The sequence below is a fragment of the Polyodon spathula genome, chromosome 7 (genome assembly GCF_017654505.1).
Source record: "Polyodon spathula isolate WHYD16114869_AA chromosome 7, ASM1765450v1, whole genome shotgun sequence".
Taxonomy (NCBI): Eukaryota; Metazoa; Chordata; class Actinopteri; order Acipenseriformes; family Polyodontidae; genus Polyodon; species Polyodon spathula.
Window position 1 is genome coordinate 34,895,473 of NC_054540.1, and position 17,021 is coordinate 34,912,493.

The 17,021-nt window shown below is 40.5% G+C and overlaps 1 protein-coding gene across 2 annotated transcripts in view; it reads left to right on the forward strand.

Annotated features, from left to right (window-relative positions):
* LOC121318578 (synapsin-3-like) overlaps positions 1–15,562 on the forward strand; it is a 250,791-nt gene extending 235,229 nt beyond the window's left edge. For both annotated transcript variants that reach the window (XM_041255406.1, XM_041255407.1), the window contains exons 11-14: positions 8,706–8,843; positions 9,440–9,524; positions 10,225–10,453; positions 12,782–15,562. In XM_041255406.1, the coding sequence (XP_041111340.1) occupies positions 8,706–8,843; positions 9,440–9,524; positions 10,225–10,453; positions 12,782–12,914 (585 nt within the window). In that variant the 3' untranslated portion in view covers positions 12,915–15,562. The remainder of the gene's footprint in view (positions 1–8,705; positions 8,844–9,439; positions 9,525–10,224; positions 10,454–12,781) is intronic.
* The last annotated feature ends 1,459 nt before the right edge of the window (positions 15,563–17,021 follow it).

Genomic DNA, 17,021 nt, shown 5'->3' on the forward strand with positions numbered 1-17,021 from the left:
CACTTGAGAAGGGATGTGAAAGTGACCACAGAGATATGTGTGTGTGGTGTAATAGAGGAGCAGCAGTGGAGACCGAGAGGGTGCGAATAAATTTTCATTAAAGGAGAGGTACTCCCCAAGGGTTCAAAATCCTTCCATCCTGCCCTTCAGGGCCATTTTCACTCCTCCCCTCGTATTGTGTAGTTGAACAGAGCATGTTGGTCTTTTCTCTCCACTTACCATCTCGTCTTGCTTTACTGACGTTGTGGGGCAGCACAGGGAGGAGCTGGGGACTGTAATTCATTAGGACCAACATGGAGGAGGTTTTGCACATCAGAGGTGTTTCAAAGCTAACTTATAAGTAATTATGAAGTTGTGGGGAAAAAAATGGGAAGCTGTAAGAAACCAAGTGAGGTAAACAAACGTTTTGGCCAATACCAGTGTTATAGTGTAAGTTGTGGCCCGTGTGTAATTCTGTAGATACCAGCCATCATGCTGTAGGTATCTCCCTGCAGCCCATCTCTAATTCTAAAATCTGTGTATCATTTTCTCTCGAGTTATTATACAACAAATGCTCAGAAATATTTAAATTCAGAAATCATGATAACCGTGAAAAAAAATACAGCCCTAATCATGATGTATGTACTCAATCAGCGGCTCCCATATGTGACTGCATTCCAATCCAGGACCTTGTTGGAAACATGTGCCTAATTACTTGCTCATCAGTTAAATTAAACAATGCAAGACCTGGCTGGAACATTGCTCTGTCAACGGTCCAACTCAGTAATGAAGAGCATGGCTATGACAAGGTTCTGCAATGGAATACATCGAAATGGCTACATGTTAGTACCACTATTCTTAACTATTAATATGAATCAGGAATAGTCCCAGATGCATTTTATGTGTGTGTGTGTGTGTGTGTGTGTGTGTGTTTTATTGACATGTTGATACAAGGCTAAATATCCAGGACCTAAATTGTGGAGGTTTTAAGCTCAATATACTATATATCATATATGGGTAAACTAAAAGTGCTGACAACCAGACAAAATTAGTTTGTAAAATAGACATATAGTTTTACCTCTATGGTCCCAATTCACTCAGCTTTAACTTTGAGTATTTAAAGATTTGTTATGCGTGTTACATATCGCAGTTATCGCCAGTGGTTATATTTGTTGCATCCAGACGGGGGGGACAGGTTACCCTTATAAAAGGTTCCCATAGTAAAAGCAAAGTCAAGTGTATTAAAGCACAGTGAAAGCATAGGAAAGCATGGTAAAGCAGAGTGGTACAGTAAAACATGATAAATAAAACATGGTAACCCTTAGTAAACTATGGGAAAAGCATGGGGGAAATCTGTAAATGTACAGTGGTAAACTTTTATAAGGGCACTTTGAGAGGGGTTTGAGAGCTCTACTGAGGCCACAGAGGTGCTTTTGAATTCTGCATTTTAAAAAGTAGCAGGATGTGGTGACTGAAACAGAAAATGATAAACAAACTGAATCTGAATACCAAGATGCATTAGTTAAGGTAACAAAGTTTGGCAGGTATGAAATGTGTCTCGACTTCTTGTGAAATAACCCAACAGCCTCAAACCATTTCAGGAAGCTGCACTGAACTGGCTGTAATCTGAGTTTTAAAACAGTCTTTAAATGACTTGCAGGTTATAGTTTTCTGAATAGGGCCCGGTTACAGTGATCAGTCAAAGCGTTTTAAAGTGGATCAGACTCGTGCAGAGAAACAGTGCACAAAGTTAACTGAAGGACTGAAGTCCAGCAAGTTATTTTCTAACAAGAATGTGAACAGCACCCAGGCAGGGGTAAACTGATTTGTATTGATTTGATCTATTTATTTAACCAGGAGATTTACCCATCTCGTTTACAAGGGGGTCCTGGAAACATTGCAATGTATAAAAACAATTACAATGTACAAACAACACAATAAACCATGTGCAGTTCAAACTTAAACAGCAGTATACAGAGATCTGAGAATAGTACAAATAGTCATATCTATGACTGTGGACTGAAGGAGAAGCATTGGCAGGTTCTAAGCAATTCCCAAATACGAATGATAATCAAATTCCATCTTCAGGCTATGATGGAAACAATTCCACATCTTCAGGAGTTGGTACATAAAACATAATTCAAAGCCTTGGAACAGCCAAATGAACAGAATCCTAAGAGTGTGTAAACTATAGCCAATGCTGGTCCTTTCTACCAGAGCACACAAATAACGAGGTACCAAACTTTTAAAAACCTTAAACACAAAACAATACCAATGTAAAACCTCCTCTTCTGAGGTGTCAGCCTAATTTTATAAACATATGACAAGGTTGTGTCAAAGGGGAACACTGTAGAACACATCTGCAACATTTAATTGATGTAAAGACTGCTTACAAGCAAACTGATCAATGTAATCACTATAATCAAAAGCAGGGAAGATAGTAGCAGTGTGGAAAGGTGCCCGCCCCGTTGTATATAAATGTGTGCTTGATTATTATTATTATTATTATTATTATTATTATTATTATTATTATTATTATTATTATTATTATTATTATTGCTGTTATTATTTGTGCGTATTTCTATTATTTACAGGGAGGATGGAAATTATTTATTTGAAATACGTTGTGAGGATGCATGACTGATCAGCTACTGAGTATTTAACTAGCTGATAGTCACGCATCCTTATTAAACCTGTGCAAATGTGACAGAGGAATAATCAGATAATTGATAGCTGGTTAATCCCTCAGTCACGGATATAAAAGACATATAGCTGTATGGTGAAGTGTTGGAGGAGAGACAGAGACGTGAGTCTGTGAAGAAGCTATATAACAATTGCTATAGTATTACTGTATATACTTGTTTATACTTTTGTTCCGTGTTTGTTTATTTTGTTTTGGCCCTTGAGCAGTTTGTTTTGTGCTGTGTCTGTTTATATACAGACTTTATTATTTAATAAATGCTGGACGCCACCATTGCGCTCAGCTTCAACCGTAATCCAGTCTCACTGTGGCCATTACTTCCTGGTTCTGACATCACTACTCAAACCGTCCTTGTGACAAGCAGTCACTAACTTTAACCTGCTAGACGGGGACAAAGCTTTCTTGTTCTTAACAAGAAATGCTAATTTAGGCCTGTGACAGAAATACATTGAATCTTGGTTGTAAATCTCCCTTCTGACCTGTGAGGGTGCTAAGCAGCAGGAACAGAGTTCTTTGTACGGGCTGGCCTGACAGTTCTTTCCCCGGAAGTTCTTTCACTGAAGTCGGTCAGTCTGGAAGAAGGCGATACTCCATTGCAAGAACATATTGACCCTGAAGGGAAACAACGTAACAGCTGCAGATTGAAAAGGCAGCTGCACTGGTTTACAATGAGGTCATGCATGACAGCATATAAGGGGACCGTGAATCGTAATCTGTTCCTTTGCATTGGTTTGTAGTTAGTAAGAATGAGAAGAACAGTAAAAGTGTATTTAAAGTTAAAATTGTGAGTGTTGTGTTTTGTTTGTTTGTAATTGTCTTGTCTTGTACGTTACCAGACAGTTAACACAGTTCCGGAGCTGTCACCAAGGGCCTGCACTAAACCGGACAACACTGCACCTTTGTTACAAATATGAACCTGTATCACCCACCACGAGCACTACTGCACACACCCAGGACTGGTGACCGTGTTGGTATTATTGTGGGACGGATATTGTTTATTATTTGGGACTGTCTGTTCTTGTTATATACTCAGTGCTGTACACATTGGTGTGGACTGCCAGGGAACTATTGTTTGGTCGCCAGACCTGGGAATACAAATCCATGCAGTGTAGCAATAGTCCAAGTCAGATTTTTAATCTTCTATCTATTGGAACAGAACAGCAATGTTTTTGTCTTGGATAAATTAAGTAATAATTTGCGCTGTAATAGTCTGTGCTGTACAATATCAAATGCTGTCTGCAAATCCCCCTGCTGTATGGAGAATCCTGTCAATAGTGTCAACTGCATATAAATGGTCATTCATTTTACCCATATCAGATCCCAGGTCATTTACATAGAGTGTAAAGAGAACTGGTCCAAGGACTGATCCCTGAGGTACCCCTTTACATAGAGGTTCAATGACCCTGAGGTACCCCTTTACATAGAGGCTCAAAGACCCTGAGGTATCCCTTACATAGAGGCTCAAACACCCTGAGGTACCCCCTTACACAGAGGCTCAAAGACCCTACGGTACCCCCTTACATAGAGGCTCAAAGACCCAGCGGTACCCCCTTACATAGAGGCTGAAAGACCCTGAGGTATCCCTTACATAGAGGCTGAAAGACCCTGAGGTATCCCTTACATAGAGGCTGAAAGACCCTGTGGTACCCCTTTACACAGAGGCTCAAAGACCCTGAGGTATCCCTTACATAGAGGCTCAAACACCCTGAGGTACCCCTACACAGAGGCTCAAAGACCCTGCGGTACCCCCTTACATAGAAGCTCAAAAACCGTGAGGTATCCCTCACATAGAGGCTCAAACACCCTAAGGTACCCCTTTACACAGAGGCTCAAAGACCCTGAGGTATCCCTTACATAGAGGCTCAAAGACCCTGTGTTACCCCTTTACATAGAGGCTCAAAGGTGGGAATAATCCCACCAACTCTTATTGCTTGTGTTCAGTCTTTTAGGTAATCCTTGAACTAATCCGCAGCCCTCTCCTTAAATCTGAAGGGACATGTTTTTTTACAAAGAATAGCATGTTCAACAGAATCAAAGGCTTTAGATAAACCAGTACTAAAGCACACTACAAATACCCCAGAATCCAAAGCAAGTGATATATTATGAATCCCCTTGAGGTCCTCCATCTGTGTTACTGTAGGTTTCAAATGAAATCCAGGCTGATGATCTGCTTGGATATTATTCTGTTCTAAGAAACGTGTTAGTTGTTTGTTTACTAAATTCAAATACTTTGGCATAGGCTGGAAGTGTAGATATAGGTATGTAGTTTAGATTTGAGTGGTCACCTCCTTTAAAAACAGGGACAACACATGCAGATTTCCAAATTGATGGAATTGAATTTCAAATGAGAGAGAGATTATATAGAACGACTAATGGTTGAGCAATAACCTGTGCTGCTACCTTTAAGAAATATGCCTCCAGTCCACCCGGCCCAGGTGATTGTTTATGATCGAGACACAGGCATAGTTTAAGTACCTTGTATGCTTTAATAGTAAGAAAAATAAAATGTAAACTTTGGCTGTCTTTGTTCAGCTAAATCAGAATCAATGTCTGATTGATCTTTGGTTGACGGCCTCTGTGTAATAGATTCATCAAATGCCAAGCTTCAGGTAATATTGAGATTTAGTTTTTTTTTTAATTAAATGTGTACATTTATTCAATCGTGCTCTGTCTTTGTTTTACATGCTCTAGCCCAGCATTGGTTCCTAGCCTCTAAAGAACTTGTTATTTCACTAGTAAACCCTGGCAAATTGTATGTTTTTACAGAACGTTTTTTGATAAATGAAGTAAATTCAGCCCGAAAAAGTTCAAAGCAATGTTGATGTCTGTAATAGCTGAAATTATTGTGTATGCAGTAGGTATAAGTGTAATCCAATGACTTAATAGCCCTAGCTTCAGCTCATTGGAAATATAGTGCTACTCCCCCACCCTTGGATGCCCCGGGGGCCAACGTTGTCCACTGAATTGAATGTCAGGGCGCAAATCAAGAAATTATATCTGTCAGCAGAACTATTCACTGTCTGCTGATTTCACCTTAAAGTGGTCATACCATGTCAAAAGTCAATTAGCTACACAGCTAGCAAGGACAATGCATAGTGAACTACTGCCCCCTAGTGGAAGAACTTACTGCAGATCCTATCATTTCAATGGGTCCATATTGTACATGCAGTAAATAATATACAGGTATGGTCTGAAGCTGTTTATGATAAGGTCCTGTTAATGTCACATTAATCTTTTCTGTATCTGTTCAGCTCTTTATTTCTTCAGCCCGTAATAATGATCTGACATACAGTTTTGTGTTGACTAAAGAGATCTTGGTAGCTTTTAATATAAAAACAGCATGTTGAATAATGTTCATTGAACTGTGAGAATAATGTTTCTGTTGGTGACTGTGGCAAAGTGGTTGGCAAGGGGAACAGATGTCGCGGTGATGCGGTGCAGGAGTGATGAACAGACAACAGTGATTCAGTGAATAAGTGTGGTTTATTGCTCTTTTCCAGGTCTGGCGACCGTCAAAAATAATAAATCCCCGGCAATACACAACAATGTGTAAAGCACGGGGATAATGAAAACAAGGGCACAGTCCCGAACAAAAAACAACGGTACGGTCACCAGTCCTGGGTGATCGAAAACGTGCAGGTGCTCAGTGCAGTGGTGCTCCGGAAAGGGCTCTCCTTTCGAAATCTCCGGAGATGTGCGTTAATTGTCTATTGGTGCGACAAAGACAGACAATTACAGACAGACAGAAAATAACACACAACACGTACGACACTCTTCACAATACTCTGAGAGCTCCTCTCTCAGTCCTTCTCTCCTAATGTTAACCCAAACGAAGGAGAAGATCAGCGTTACCCTGGCCCCTATATGTAATCCCGCATGATATCGAGATAAACGGTTGCAGCTGCCTTATTACTGGCAGCTGCCTCTCGTTTACCTTTCAAATCAATACGGTCTTACAACAGAGTCGCGCTTCCCTCCAGGCTGACCCACTTTCCTGACCCGGAAACGAACTGTCAGGCCAGCCCTTCCAGATACTTCTCCTCCCGTTCTTTAGCGCCCTCACAGGTCGGGAGGAAGATTCATCACCAGAACTCATCTTTCCGTCACAGTGACCTATTAAGAAAAGAAGAATAAAAATAGCTTTACTCTGCCAGCTGTGGAACTCAGGCGGCATAGGAGGGGTTGTGACTGATATACACACACACTATCTTTCCTTGTCATTTTTAAACAGACTGAAAAGCTCTTGAATTGTATTTTCCTTGCAGAGTACACAGTCCTTATGTACTTACAGCACATGTTTACATTTACAGTCGTTACCTCTGTTAATTCATCAGCTCATTGGAATGTCATGGAAAGAATACAGTGGGAGTCGGTGTTACTCAGATCCAGTCATTATCACCCCAGGGATGGAAATAAGACTCCTAGTGCATAGCAGTTTGATCACTTCCTGGTTTTACTATGAGTTTAATAATAGCAGTCTTATTGCCAGCTCTGCATTTTGGGAAATACAAGTGTAACATAAGAATGGTTACATGTTGCTGTACATTATTGAAATGTTATAAATATAAAGTATGGCAGCACAGTATAATACAGATAAACACATGTGTCTACAGCTGTCTTTTGTGTTTGTATTGCAGTGTGATGTGCATCAACAGTAGACAGCATTTACATGTTGTAAATGAACACGATTGTAATCCATTTAATACATAGTACTGTTTGTCAATTTCCTTTGCAAACAGTTTTAATGAATGTTTCTAAGTATTTGGTGGCTTTTCAGAGTGTATTTCTTGTGCTCTTTGCTGTGTCAGGTCTGTCAGGTCTTTCTCTTCCACAAACAGTGCAAGAGAAAGACAACTGTGAACACAATTAGAGCTAATCTTAACATATTGAATCAGTTTATGTAGATTCTCTTGTGGTTTAAACATTTAGAGATCTCTCCGTGGAATGGTAAGTGTAGCTGCTGCTAATAGGTTGCAATGGGGATGTGGTTTATGTATAATGAGTATTGTGCCTGGTTGAATTCTGCTATTGTCACTATGATCACAGTGATATTAAAAGAGCTTGCTGGTATCTAGATTTTGATAGACAAGGATAAGGTTTAAAACCGGTGAACCACGCACTTCTCTTTCCCCTGATAGTTAATTTCGGTTTTACAACACATGAAGAAAACAATAATCTCCACAGGATTGGGATTTCGACCTCTCAAACGAAATAGACCTTTGTAATTACTACAGGGCTACTTCAGAGCAGAATACTATGGGCAACTGGGTCTGTGTCTTTGTAAGTCCCCCTGGCTGGGTGTGTCTGTGGTTCTCACAATCTCTGTTTCATTGCTGTGCCCCTGGCTGGGTGTGTGTGAGTTGTTCTCACAGTCTGTGGTTCATTGCAGTGCCCCTGGCTGGGTGTGTCTGTGTGGTTCTCACAGTCTCTGTTTCATTGCTGTGCCCCTGGCTGGGTGTGTCTGAGTTGTTCTCACAGTCTCTGGTTCATTGCTGTGCCCCTGGCTGGGTGTGTCTGAGTTGTTCGCACAGTCTCTGGTTCATTACAGTGCCCCTGGCTGGGTGTGTCTGTGTGGTTCTGAGTCTCTGGTTCATTGCAGTGCCCCTGGCTGGGTGTGTCTGTGTGGTTCTCACTGTCTCTGGTTCATTGCAGTGCCCCTGGCTGGGTGTGTCTGTGTGGTTCTCAGAGTCTCTGGTTCATTGCAGTGCTGCTGGCTCGGTGTGTCTGAGTTGTTCTCACAGTCTCTGGTTAATTGCTGTGCCCCTGGCTGGGTGTGTCTGAGTTGTTCTCACAGTCTCTGGTTCATTGCTGTGCCCCTGGCTGGGTGTGTCTGAGTTGTTCTCACAGTCTCTGGTTCATTGCAGTGCCCCTGGCTGGGTGTGTCTGTGTGGTTCTCACTGTCTCTGGTTCATTGCAGTGCCCTGGCTCGGTGTGTCTGTGTGGTTCTCAGAGTCTCTGGTTCATTGCAGTGCCGCTGGCTCGGTGTATCTGTGTTTCTCTCAGTCTCTGGTGTTGCTTGGTGCAGGTGATGGACAGCTCCATGCCGCTGATTGGAGAGCATGTGGAGGAGGATCGACTGCTCATAACGGACCTGGTTATAACTAAAATGACTCAGCTGGTCACAGGCACCCACCCGCCTCAGCCACCTCATGCATCTTCACAGGTCTGGGTCTTTTATTTGAATGTTTTAATGATTCTTGGCATAACCATTGCTAGCAATTCTACTAATAGAGTTGTTTTATTGGAAATATAATGGGATCCCAGATTTAAGATTTTTAAAACTTTTCTTTTAAAAAAAAAACTAACAAACTGTAAATTTTGCCCCACATGGCCTCCTTTGAGACAGTGCATGTTCTGAAAAATGCACAAGTATCTCATTTCAAAGTCTGGTAGCAGTAAAAGCGAACCCCTGGAGAACTGCCATACTTTTGTAGCTTTTGCAGGCCTCTGCTATATTTCAGCCAGCACTCCAGCGGGAGGGATGGAATTAAGACTCCTGAATAGCAGTTTTATCCATTCCAGGTTTTACAAGCTTGGTCAGCCCCAGTGTGTAGGAAACAATATCAGGTGTGTCTGATTAAACTTATAGTAAAACCAGGAATGGATCAAACTGCCATGCAACGGGAATCATTTCCATTCCTGTAGCAGTATAAAAGAAGACAATTCAGACACAATTGTTAAAACTATTTCGGGCTTCCCTCTAGTATAAAAATGTGTTGTTGTCGCCATGGTAACTCTGACATGTTGGTGTGTGTTCAGCCCCAGCAGATTCAACCTCAGCCAATGAAGGCCCAAACCCAGCTTCAGCCTGTCCCTGGAGCCCAGCCCAAGCCAACTTCACAAGGTGGGTACAGTACAGTACATCTAGCCAGGACATTGATGACCCGTGGGATTACTGCTCACTGCTGTTTACCTGCAGTGGTACTTGATTAATTTGTTATCACTGATGTTATGGGCAACAGTTATAAAATAATTACAGGGTTGTCTTCACAAAGAGGGACGTATTTTCAAAGCGTTTACTCCAGTTTTAATTAACTCCTATTTTTTCAATAAAATATCGAATTATGAAACAAATAATCATGTAAAATAGTTTATTTTATTTCTGATTGGCACTAACACACTATAATATAAATTGATCGACAGTTAACTTGCAGAGCACACTGCTACAGTTTTTTGTATTTAAAAAACTTTTGACTACAGTAGCAAAACTGGGACTATTTAATAATTTTACTAATTCCAACCACGACACAAAATTAAGGCCGAAAACTGAAACAATTCCAGTTTACTCGGATGTCTGGTAACCCTATTTATAAGGCATCCCTTCTATCGCATAACCACTTATATGGTGGTATGGTAACGGGTCCTATTTGCCCCATAATGCTACTCAAATTTGCCACATAATGCCACTTGTTATTAGGCATAAGCAGACTCCTACCTATGAATCCCTACTATACTGAAATTGTGTATGTGTGTGTGTGTGTGTGTGTGTGTGTGTGTGTGTGTGTGTGTGTGTGTGTGTGTGTGTGTGTGTGTGTGTGTGACAGGTGGCCCTGGTCCAGCGACGGGGCCCCAGGGGTCTCAGCTCCAGAACACCCAGCAGCAGAGTGCCTCTCAGCCACAGAAATCACCCGGCCCCCCCCAGCAAGCCAGGTCTGCCGGCACCTCCCCCAACCAGGCCTTCAAGCTGAGCACTTTCCCACCGCAGCAGCCCAGGACAGCTGCACAGGGGCAGCCAGGACCCAGCACTGCTCAGAGACAGACTCCACAGTTGAAGTAAGGATTGATCTGATTTATTTTGCATTAAATATAGGGCATGCAGATATAGTTTATATTATATATATATATATATATATATATATATATATATACACACACACACACACACACACACACACACACACACACACACACACACACACACACTGAGTGTACAAAACATTAGGAACACCTGCTCTTTCCATAAAATAGACTGACAAGGTGAATCCAGGTGAAAGCTATGATCCCTTATTGATGTAACCTGTTAAATCCACTTCAATCAGAGTAGATGAAGGGGAGACAGGTTAAAGAAGGATTTTTAAGCCTTGACACAATTGAGACAGGGATTGTGTATGTGTGCCATTCAGAGGGTAAATGGGCAAGACAAAAGCTTTAAGTGCCTTTGAACGGGGTATGGTAGTAGGTGCCAGGCGCATCGGTTTGAGTGTGTCAAGAACTGCAATGCTGCTGGGTTTTTCACGTTCAGCAGTTTCCCGTGTGTATCAAGGATGGTCCACCACCCAAAGGACATCCAGTCAACGGCGGGCCAGTGGTCGAAAACTGCTCTTTCATGAAAGACTGGTCATGGTAGTGGTGTGATGGTGTGGGGTGTGTTTTCATGGCACACATTGGGACCCTTGATAAAAGTGGAGCAACGTTTGAATGTTACAGGATATCCGAACATCATTGCCAATCAGGTGCATCCCTTCATGGCAACAGTGTATCCATCTGCTAATGGATTTTTTCAGCAGGATAATGCCCCATGCCACAAGGCTAGGATTGTCCAGGAATGGTTCCACAAACATGACAGTGAATTCAGCTTACTGCAGTGGCCTGCCCAGTCACCAGATCTCAATCCAATTGAGCTTCTGCGGGATGAGATGGAACGAGCTATTTGGAGTTGAGATCCACTACCAGCCAACTTGACATAACTGTGGGAAGCATTGGAGTCAACATGGGCCAGCATCCCTGTGAGGGCAAAAGGGGGTGCAACTCAATATTAGGAAGGTGTTCCTAACGTTTTGTACACTCAGTGTACACAACATATATATATATATATATATATATATATATATATATATATATATATATATATAATAGAACCCCTAATTATAAGTCTAAAACTTATGAAAAACATCTTAAGATTAATTACCAACTCAATCAATAAGTTGTTTATGTTTGGCTTTGTTACTTTCATCTCAAACTGCTGTTTCTTCACTCGTTTCACTCTGAATGGTGAATCAGTCCAATCAACACCAGTGACCCTCGCCTGATTGTCAGCCCCTGATTTCTGCAGAGACCTCAACCCCAATAATCGATAATCGGTTTGTGCAGCACTATTCTAGAATGTTTAAAAACAAACCCTTGGCAATTAAATACCAGGCATTAAACTGTTTACAGTTCATTTAAACTGTTCAGTAAAAAAGTACACTATTGACTTGCATTTATATTTACATTCATATATTATACATTATTACAAAATGTACAGTGGTTTACAAAATATAAAATGATTTGAACTTTTCCTTCTAATAAATATTGTGAATCTTTTGTTCCTAGTAGACGATCCGGGGTGCTATTCAGAAAACATGTAACCTTCAAGTGTTAAGCTAGTCAACTACAGTGTTGTACTCATAAAAAACAAGTGTGTAAAATGAACCTTTCTGGTGTTCACAATCAGCACTAAGGCTGAGCAGAGATGCCCAGTAGATTACCTGCATATCAGTTGTGGTGGTTGTGCAGAATTGTGGGTTAATAAGAAGAGATTCTGCACATCAATGTATTCACCAAGTCGCTTTATATAATAAACTGGAATATTCCTTAGATTTAACCCTTGGTGTAGCCAGGATTTGCTCATCACAGGAGAGTAGGGGCGAGTAAACGCTTTATTCCTTTAAGTGGGTAAACTCTGTATTCCCCAAGTGAAAAGTGACGAGACTTGACTACACTACTGGTCAGCTAAGATTAACATTAACATGGTCAACTAAAGCTGAGGGAACTTGATTTCTGGAGACTAGCTTTCAGGCCACTGTGTATTACCCCAGTGGAGACTTGGTGTTTGATACTGCAAAGTTGCCTCAAACAAGGTCTCCCAGCCCTCTGTCTTTGTGTTCCCTCAGCTTTAGTTTAAAAACCAAGATCATACTTGGTTTCAAACTGTTTTCAACTAATACACAATTCCCCTGGTCTGACAACTGTTGTACAAGTGACTCTGCAGCAGCAGTTGTTGATGTATAATTCACCGCCTAGTCTTGTAATTCTTTGGATAAAAGAGTCTGCTAAATGACTAATTAATTAATAATCACCAGTAATTTGAAGCCTGTCCTCTCCTCGTCTCTCTTGTTTTAGTAAGTCTCAGTCTCTGACGAATTCCTTCAGTGTCTCCGAAACGACCCAGCGTGGGAACGGGAACGAGGATGAGGCCAAGGCAGAGACCATCCGCAGCTTGAGGCAGTCCTTCGCCAGCCTCTTCTCCGATTAACTCACCCCCTCCCCAAGGAACCCTTGAGAGATCCGCAGAGCTGGGAACCTCCCATCACCCAACAGGGGGCAGTGATTCACTGCGTCCCTCGATTTGAAGCTGCTTCTCAATGCAAACTGGGGTCCACACCCAGCAGAATCTTTAGGAGCTCTGGAAGGGAGCTGAATTCACTAAAACATTTGCTCTGAGGGAAACTTTGCTGCACCTGTTTGTTAATAAAGAAATAAAACTTGATAATGTTACAAAACCGAGAGATATATACTTGAATTACAGGAGATTTAACCCTTTAAGGTACATGAGAAATTGAGCGGTTGCTCAAACGGTTTCTTGAAATACGTTTGAGAGGGACTCAAGTATCACGAGGAGGAAGCTGAAATTTGGAGGACCAGATCCAACCTGGCAATTCATTTTAAACCGTTTCGTGCACCTCGTGCAAAAATAATAACGTTAGTATCATTTTATTTGTGGGACACATACAGTATGTCCCTTGTACCTTAAAGGGATAACCCTGCTACAACCCATTTGATCCCTGTGTCTATAATTGCACCATGTCAACTTTACTATCTGTGCTAAACTTTATGCACTCTGTATGTGTTGGCAAGGCAATATCATTCTAAAAATTCAGTAACAAAATTGTGTGAGAAGGGAAAATAATAATAATAAAAATACAGTCCAAGTTTACTAGTTTTTGCCTGGCGGCGTTAAGATTTGCCTCTGTTTTAGATCATTACAATAGACCCCTGCCTGTTAATTTAACCTCATTTGTTGTTTTGTAACATTAGTGGGTTTTTGTTGCTGCTGAAACACTGGTGGATATGATTCCTGGTCCTGGTCCCTGATTTTAACATTCACTTCTTTCATGAAGGAGCTGTTTTATTTCTATGTATTTTTTTGTTTGTTGTGCACCTTGCTAAACTATTTGAATGTTACACTGATGACTTCTTTATGAAACTCCTGCTAGGTTTCTTTAGCAACAGTCTGGATTGTATATATATTAAATGACTCCTGATTTGAGGGCTGAGTAGGACCCAGGACAGTTTTAAAGAATGATTTGTTAAGAACTGTTTTTTTTTTTTTTTTCGTGTGGTTCATTTTCAACTGTCTGTGAGTGGGTTAGAAGTCTACTTCTGTTTAATCATTTAAAGTCACTCAGAAAAAAATAAATAAATAAATCCTTAGATTGTAAATATGGCCCAGTGTTACAAAATTTTACTGACACAACTGATCCTATTTTCTTCTTGCCAGCTGGTGGGAAAGGGTCACTATGAATTCCACTATTAGAATTCCACTATTAGAATGGGAAACATTCTTGAGGTAAAGCTTACAATAATGCAGATTTATATATACAATTTATAGATTAAACAACTGCTCCTGGTGACCAGCTTCCTGTAGACCATGTGACCTACAGCACAGGGTTTGTATTATCTCAAGGTCTGTATCAGTGCTGCAGCTAATAACATTTGAACAGAATGGATTCCAAACCCTTGGTTAGCACTCATTTAATAGAATTAATTTCTTTTAAACTTTTAAGTGTTTTTACTGTTACTTTTCTGAGCTGTATGTTCATGTTTTTTTCTTCACCAGTACATTTAGTGTAACTGGTCACATTGGTCTTCACAGTTGGTGTTTGTTATTTAAACTTTTTCTCCTCACTTGCACTGACACAGTTAAACTAAGTGTTTAAACAAATATGTAGCTGGTGAATTTATGAGCACAAAAAATCTGAAAACGTACAGTAGAAGTATAAAGTTATTATAAGTAATTTTGCTACACAACAATGGCGTCTGTAAAGAAAACATTTAAAAAGCCAGTAAACCAGTACACTTTTCATCTATTTGGAAACCGATTGCCTGTGCTGTTCTTGTCTGTGGAAGAATCAGGATCATTACCTATTTTTTTTTTTTTACTTTCTAATCTTATGCTTTTATTCGCCTAAGTGCTAGTAAGTGGCTGGCAAACAGTTGTATTGTTGAAGTGTAGTGAATATTCAAGAGTCAAAAATTACGTTGTCAAAAAAAGTCTGTTAAAAATGTGTCAGCCAGGAGAGTTTTTAGATTGCAAAGCCCAACAGAACAATTCATGAAATTAGGAGACTGCACAAAGACATTACAGCAACTGTAGGACACATACCAGCAATAAACGCAACAAGACTGTCCTCTAAAATAATAATGGGTCTTCACTTGGTTAAATGAAGGGAATATCATTGTGTTTATCACCTATGAGATTGTGTACTTCTGCCACCCTGACTAAAGTTGACAACTAGTAATTGTTCAATACAAATATCAGGGCTACAAAAATACTGCAGTCTTTTTAATCATTAGTTGCAGTGGACCAAATTACAAATCTGCAGTGTTGTTTCAATATAAATTAAAAAATAAATAAATAAATAAAAACGTGTTGTGTTATTAGTGTGGCATGTTTAGAGTCCTGTTGTGTACCCAATGAAGACTGCCTGCTGAATGTTTCATCTCTGATTCAGTAAATGTTGATTTGTGTCACTGTTACTGACAGATCTTAATTTTGAGTACAAAATAAATCTGTGATTGTACAGGATGGCAATGGGTTCGGTTTTCTGTTCACTGTGACCACTTCATTATAAACAGGTAATATTGGGAATATATGAAGAGAAACACACTTTTTTTTTTTTTAATTTCCGGAGCAGCAGGTATTACGACCCCACCAGACACCAACCATATGTGCAGAGTAGAAAGAATGCAAAACTCAAGTTAATTTTTCTTGTTTTATTTTTTTTTTTTTTACTGTAAATGTTCTGGTTCTTTACCCTGTAATGCCTCTTTAATGTTTGACTATTATGTTGATGCACAATACTGTGTCCTCATTGAGACCTACTGTGATAGCACTATAGCACCAACTGCTGGTAGCATAGTAAAAATGTTATGTCTCCCTAGCTCAAGTGAGGACTGCTTTAGTGATTAACCTTTTGGGATCACACTTTTAAGTGCACATATTAACTGTAAAATTGCAGGTGAACGGAGATGACAGATAATTAAGAACAGCTCTCGCTGTCAACACAGTAAGGGGCCATCCCGAACAGCACTAATCCAGCGTAAATAGTTTAGGAACGAAAGTCATTTATCAATAATCACTGCCTGAAATTTCTTGGGGGAAGTCCTTCAGTAATGTGTGCAGTCTTGTATACAGAAGAACTTGCCAACTAAGTGCCTACTGTCAGTCCTGCCTGTTTTGACTGAAACCGCAGCAATCACATGCACCTTTTAGAGATTATGACATGTAGTGTGTCATGTGCATGACAAATCAATGGGAGGGCCAGCCCGTTTAGACAAAAGCATATGGTGTTTTTATTTTCTTTTTATTATGGCAGCATTGTATTACACCACAATTCAAGCAGATTACCTTTATTGTCACAAAGCTGTAAATGTCAGTAAATCTGATGGGTTTTCACTGTGCTTTCCACTCAGACTGCTATCACATGTCCAGACCTCTTAACAGGGAAAGTAAATGCCTTGGACCCTATTAACAGCATGTGCCACTGTGCTGTCTGCACCAATGTTTATTTAGTTTTACTTTCCAGTGCCTATTTAGCCAGGACACAAACCTGCACTCCCCTGACTGTATGACTCACCCCACACACCCCCACATGCTTTTACTAGGTGAGTGCACCGCTATTTTTTTCATTAAAAAAACAAGTGCTTACGTTACAGAACTGGAAAGAAGCCACTTAGGTATATGTCGAATAAAGCACTTTTATTCTTGTTAAACTGAAACCATCCAAACATTTCAGATAATGATTCTGAAGAAGGGTACTGGCCTTGAACTAAATGCAGCCATTTTTTCACATGTAAAAGCGGACCCAGCTCTTAGCTTTCGTGGGCAGGTCTAGACCCACATCACATGGAAACTAACCCTGAGTGAACTGGAGCAGTGCCTGAATCCAGTGATACCCTAATGAAGCCTGGGCAAGTCCAGGTCTCTGCACTGGTGGCTCACAATCTAACCCAGTGGGGAAAACTGTTCTCGCACACCCAGAACAGATCATGCCACCAAACTTTAACTACAATAATACCACATTCTTCCACGAGCCTGCATGCTCAACCCTTATCAACATCACTCAGTACTATAGTGATA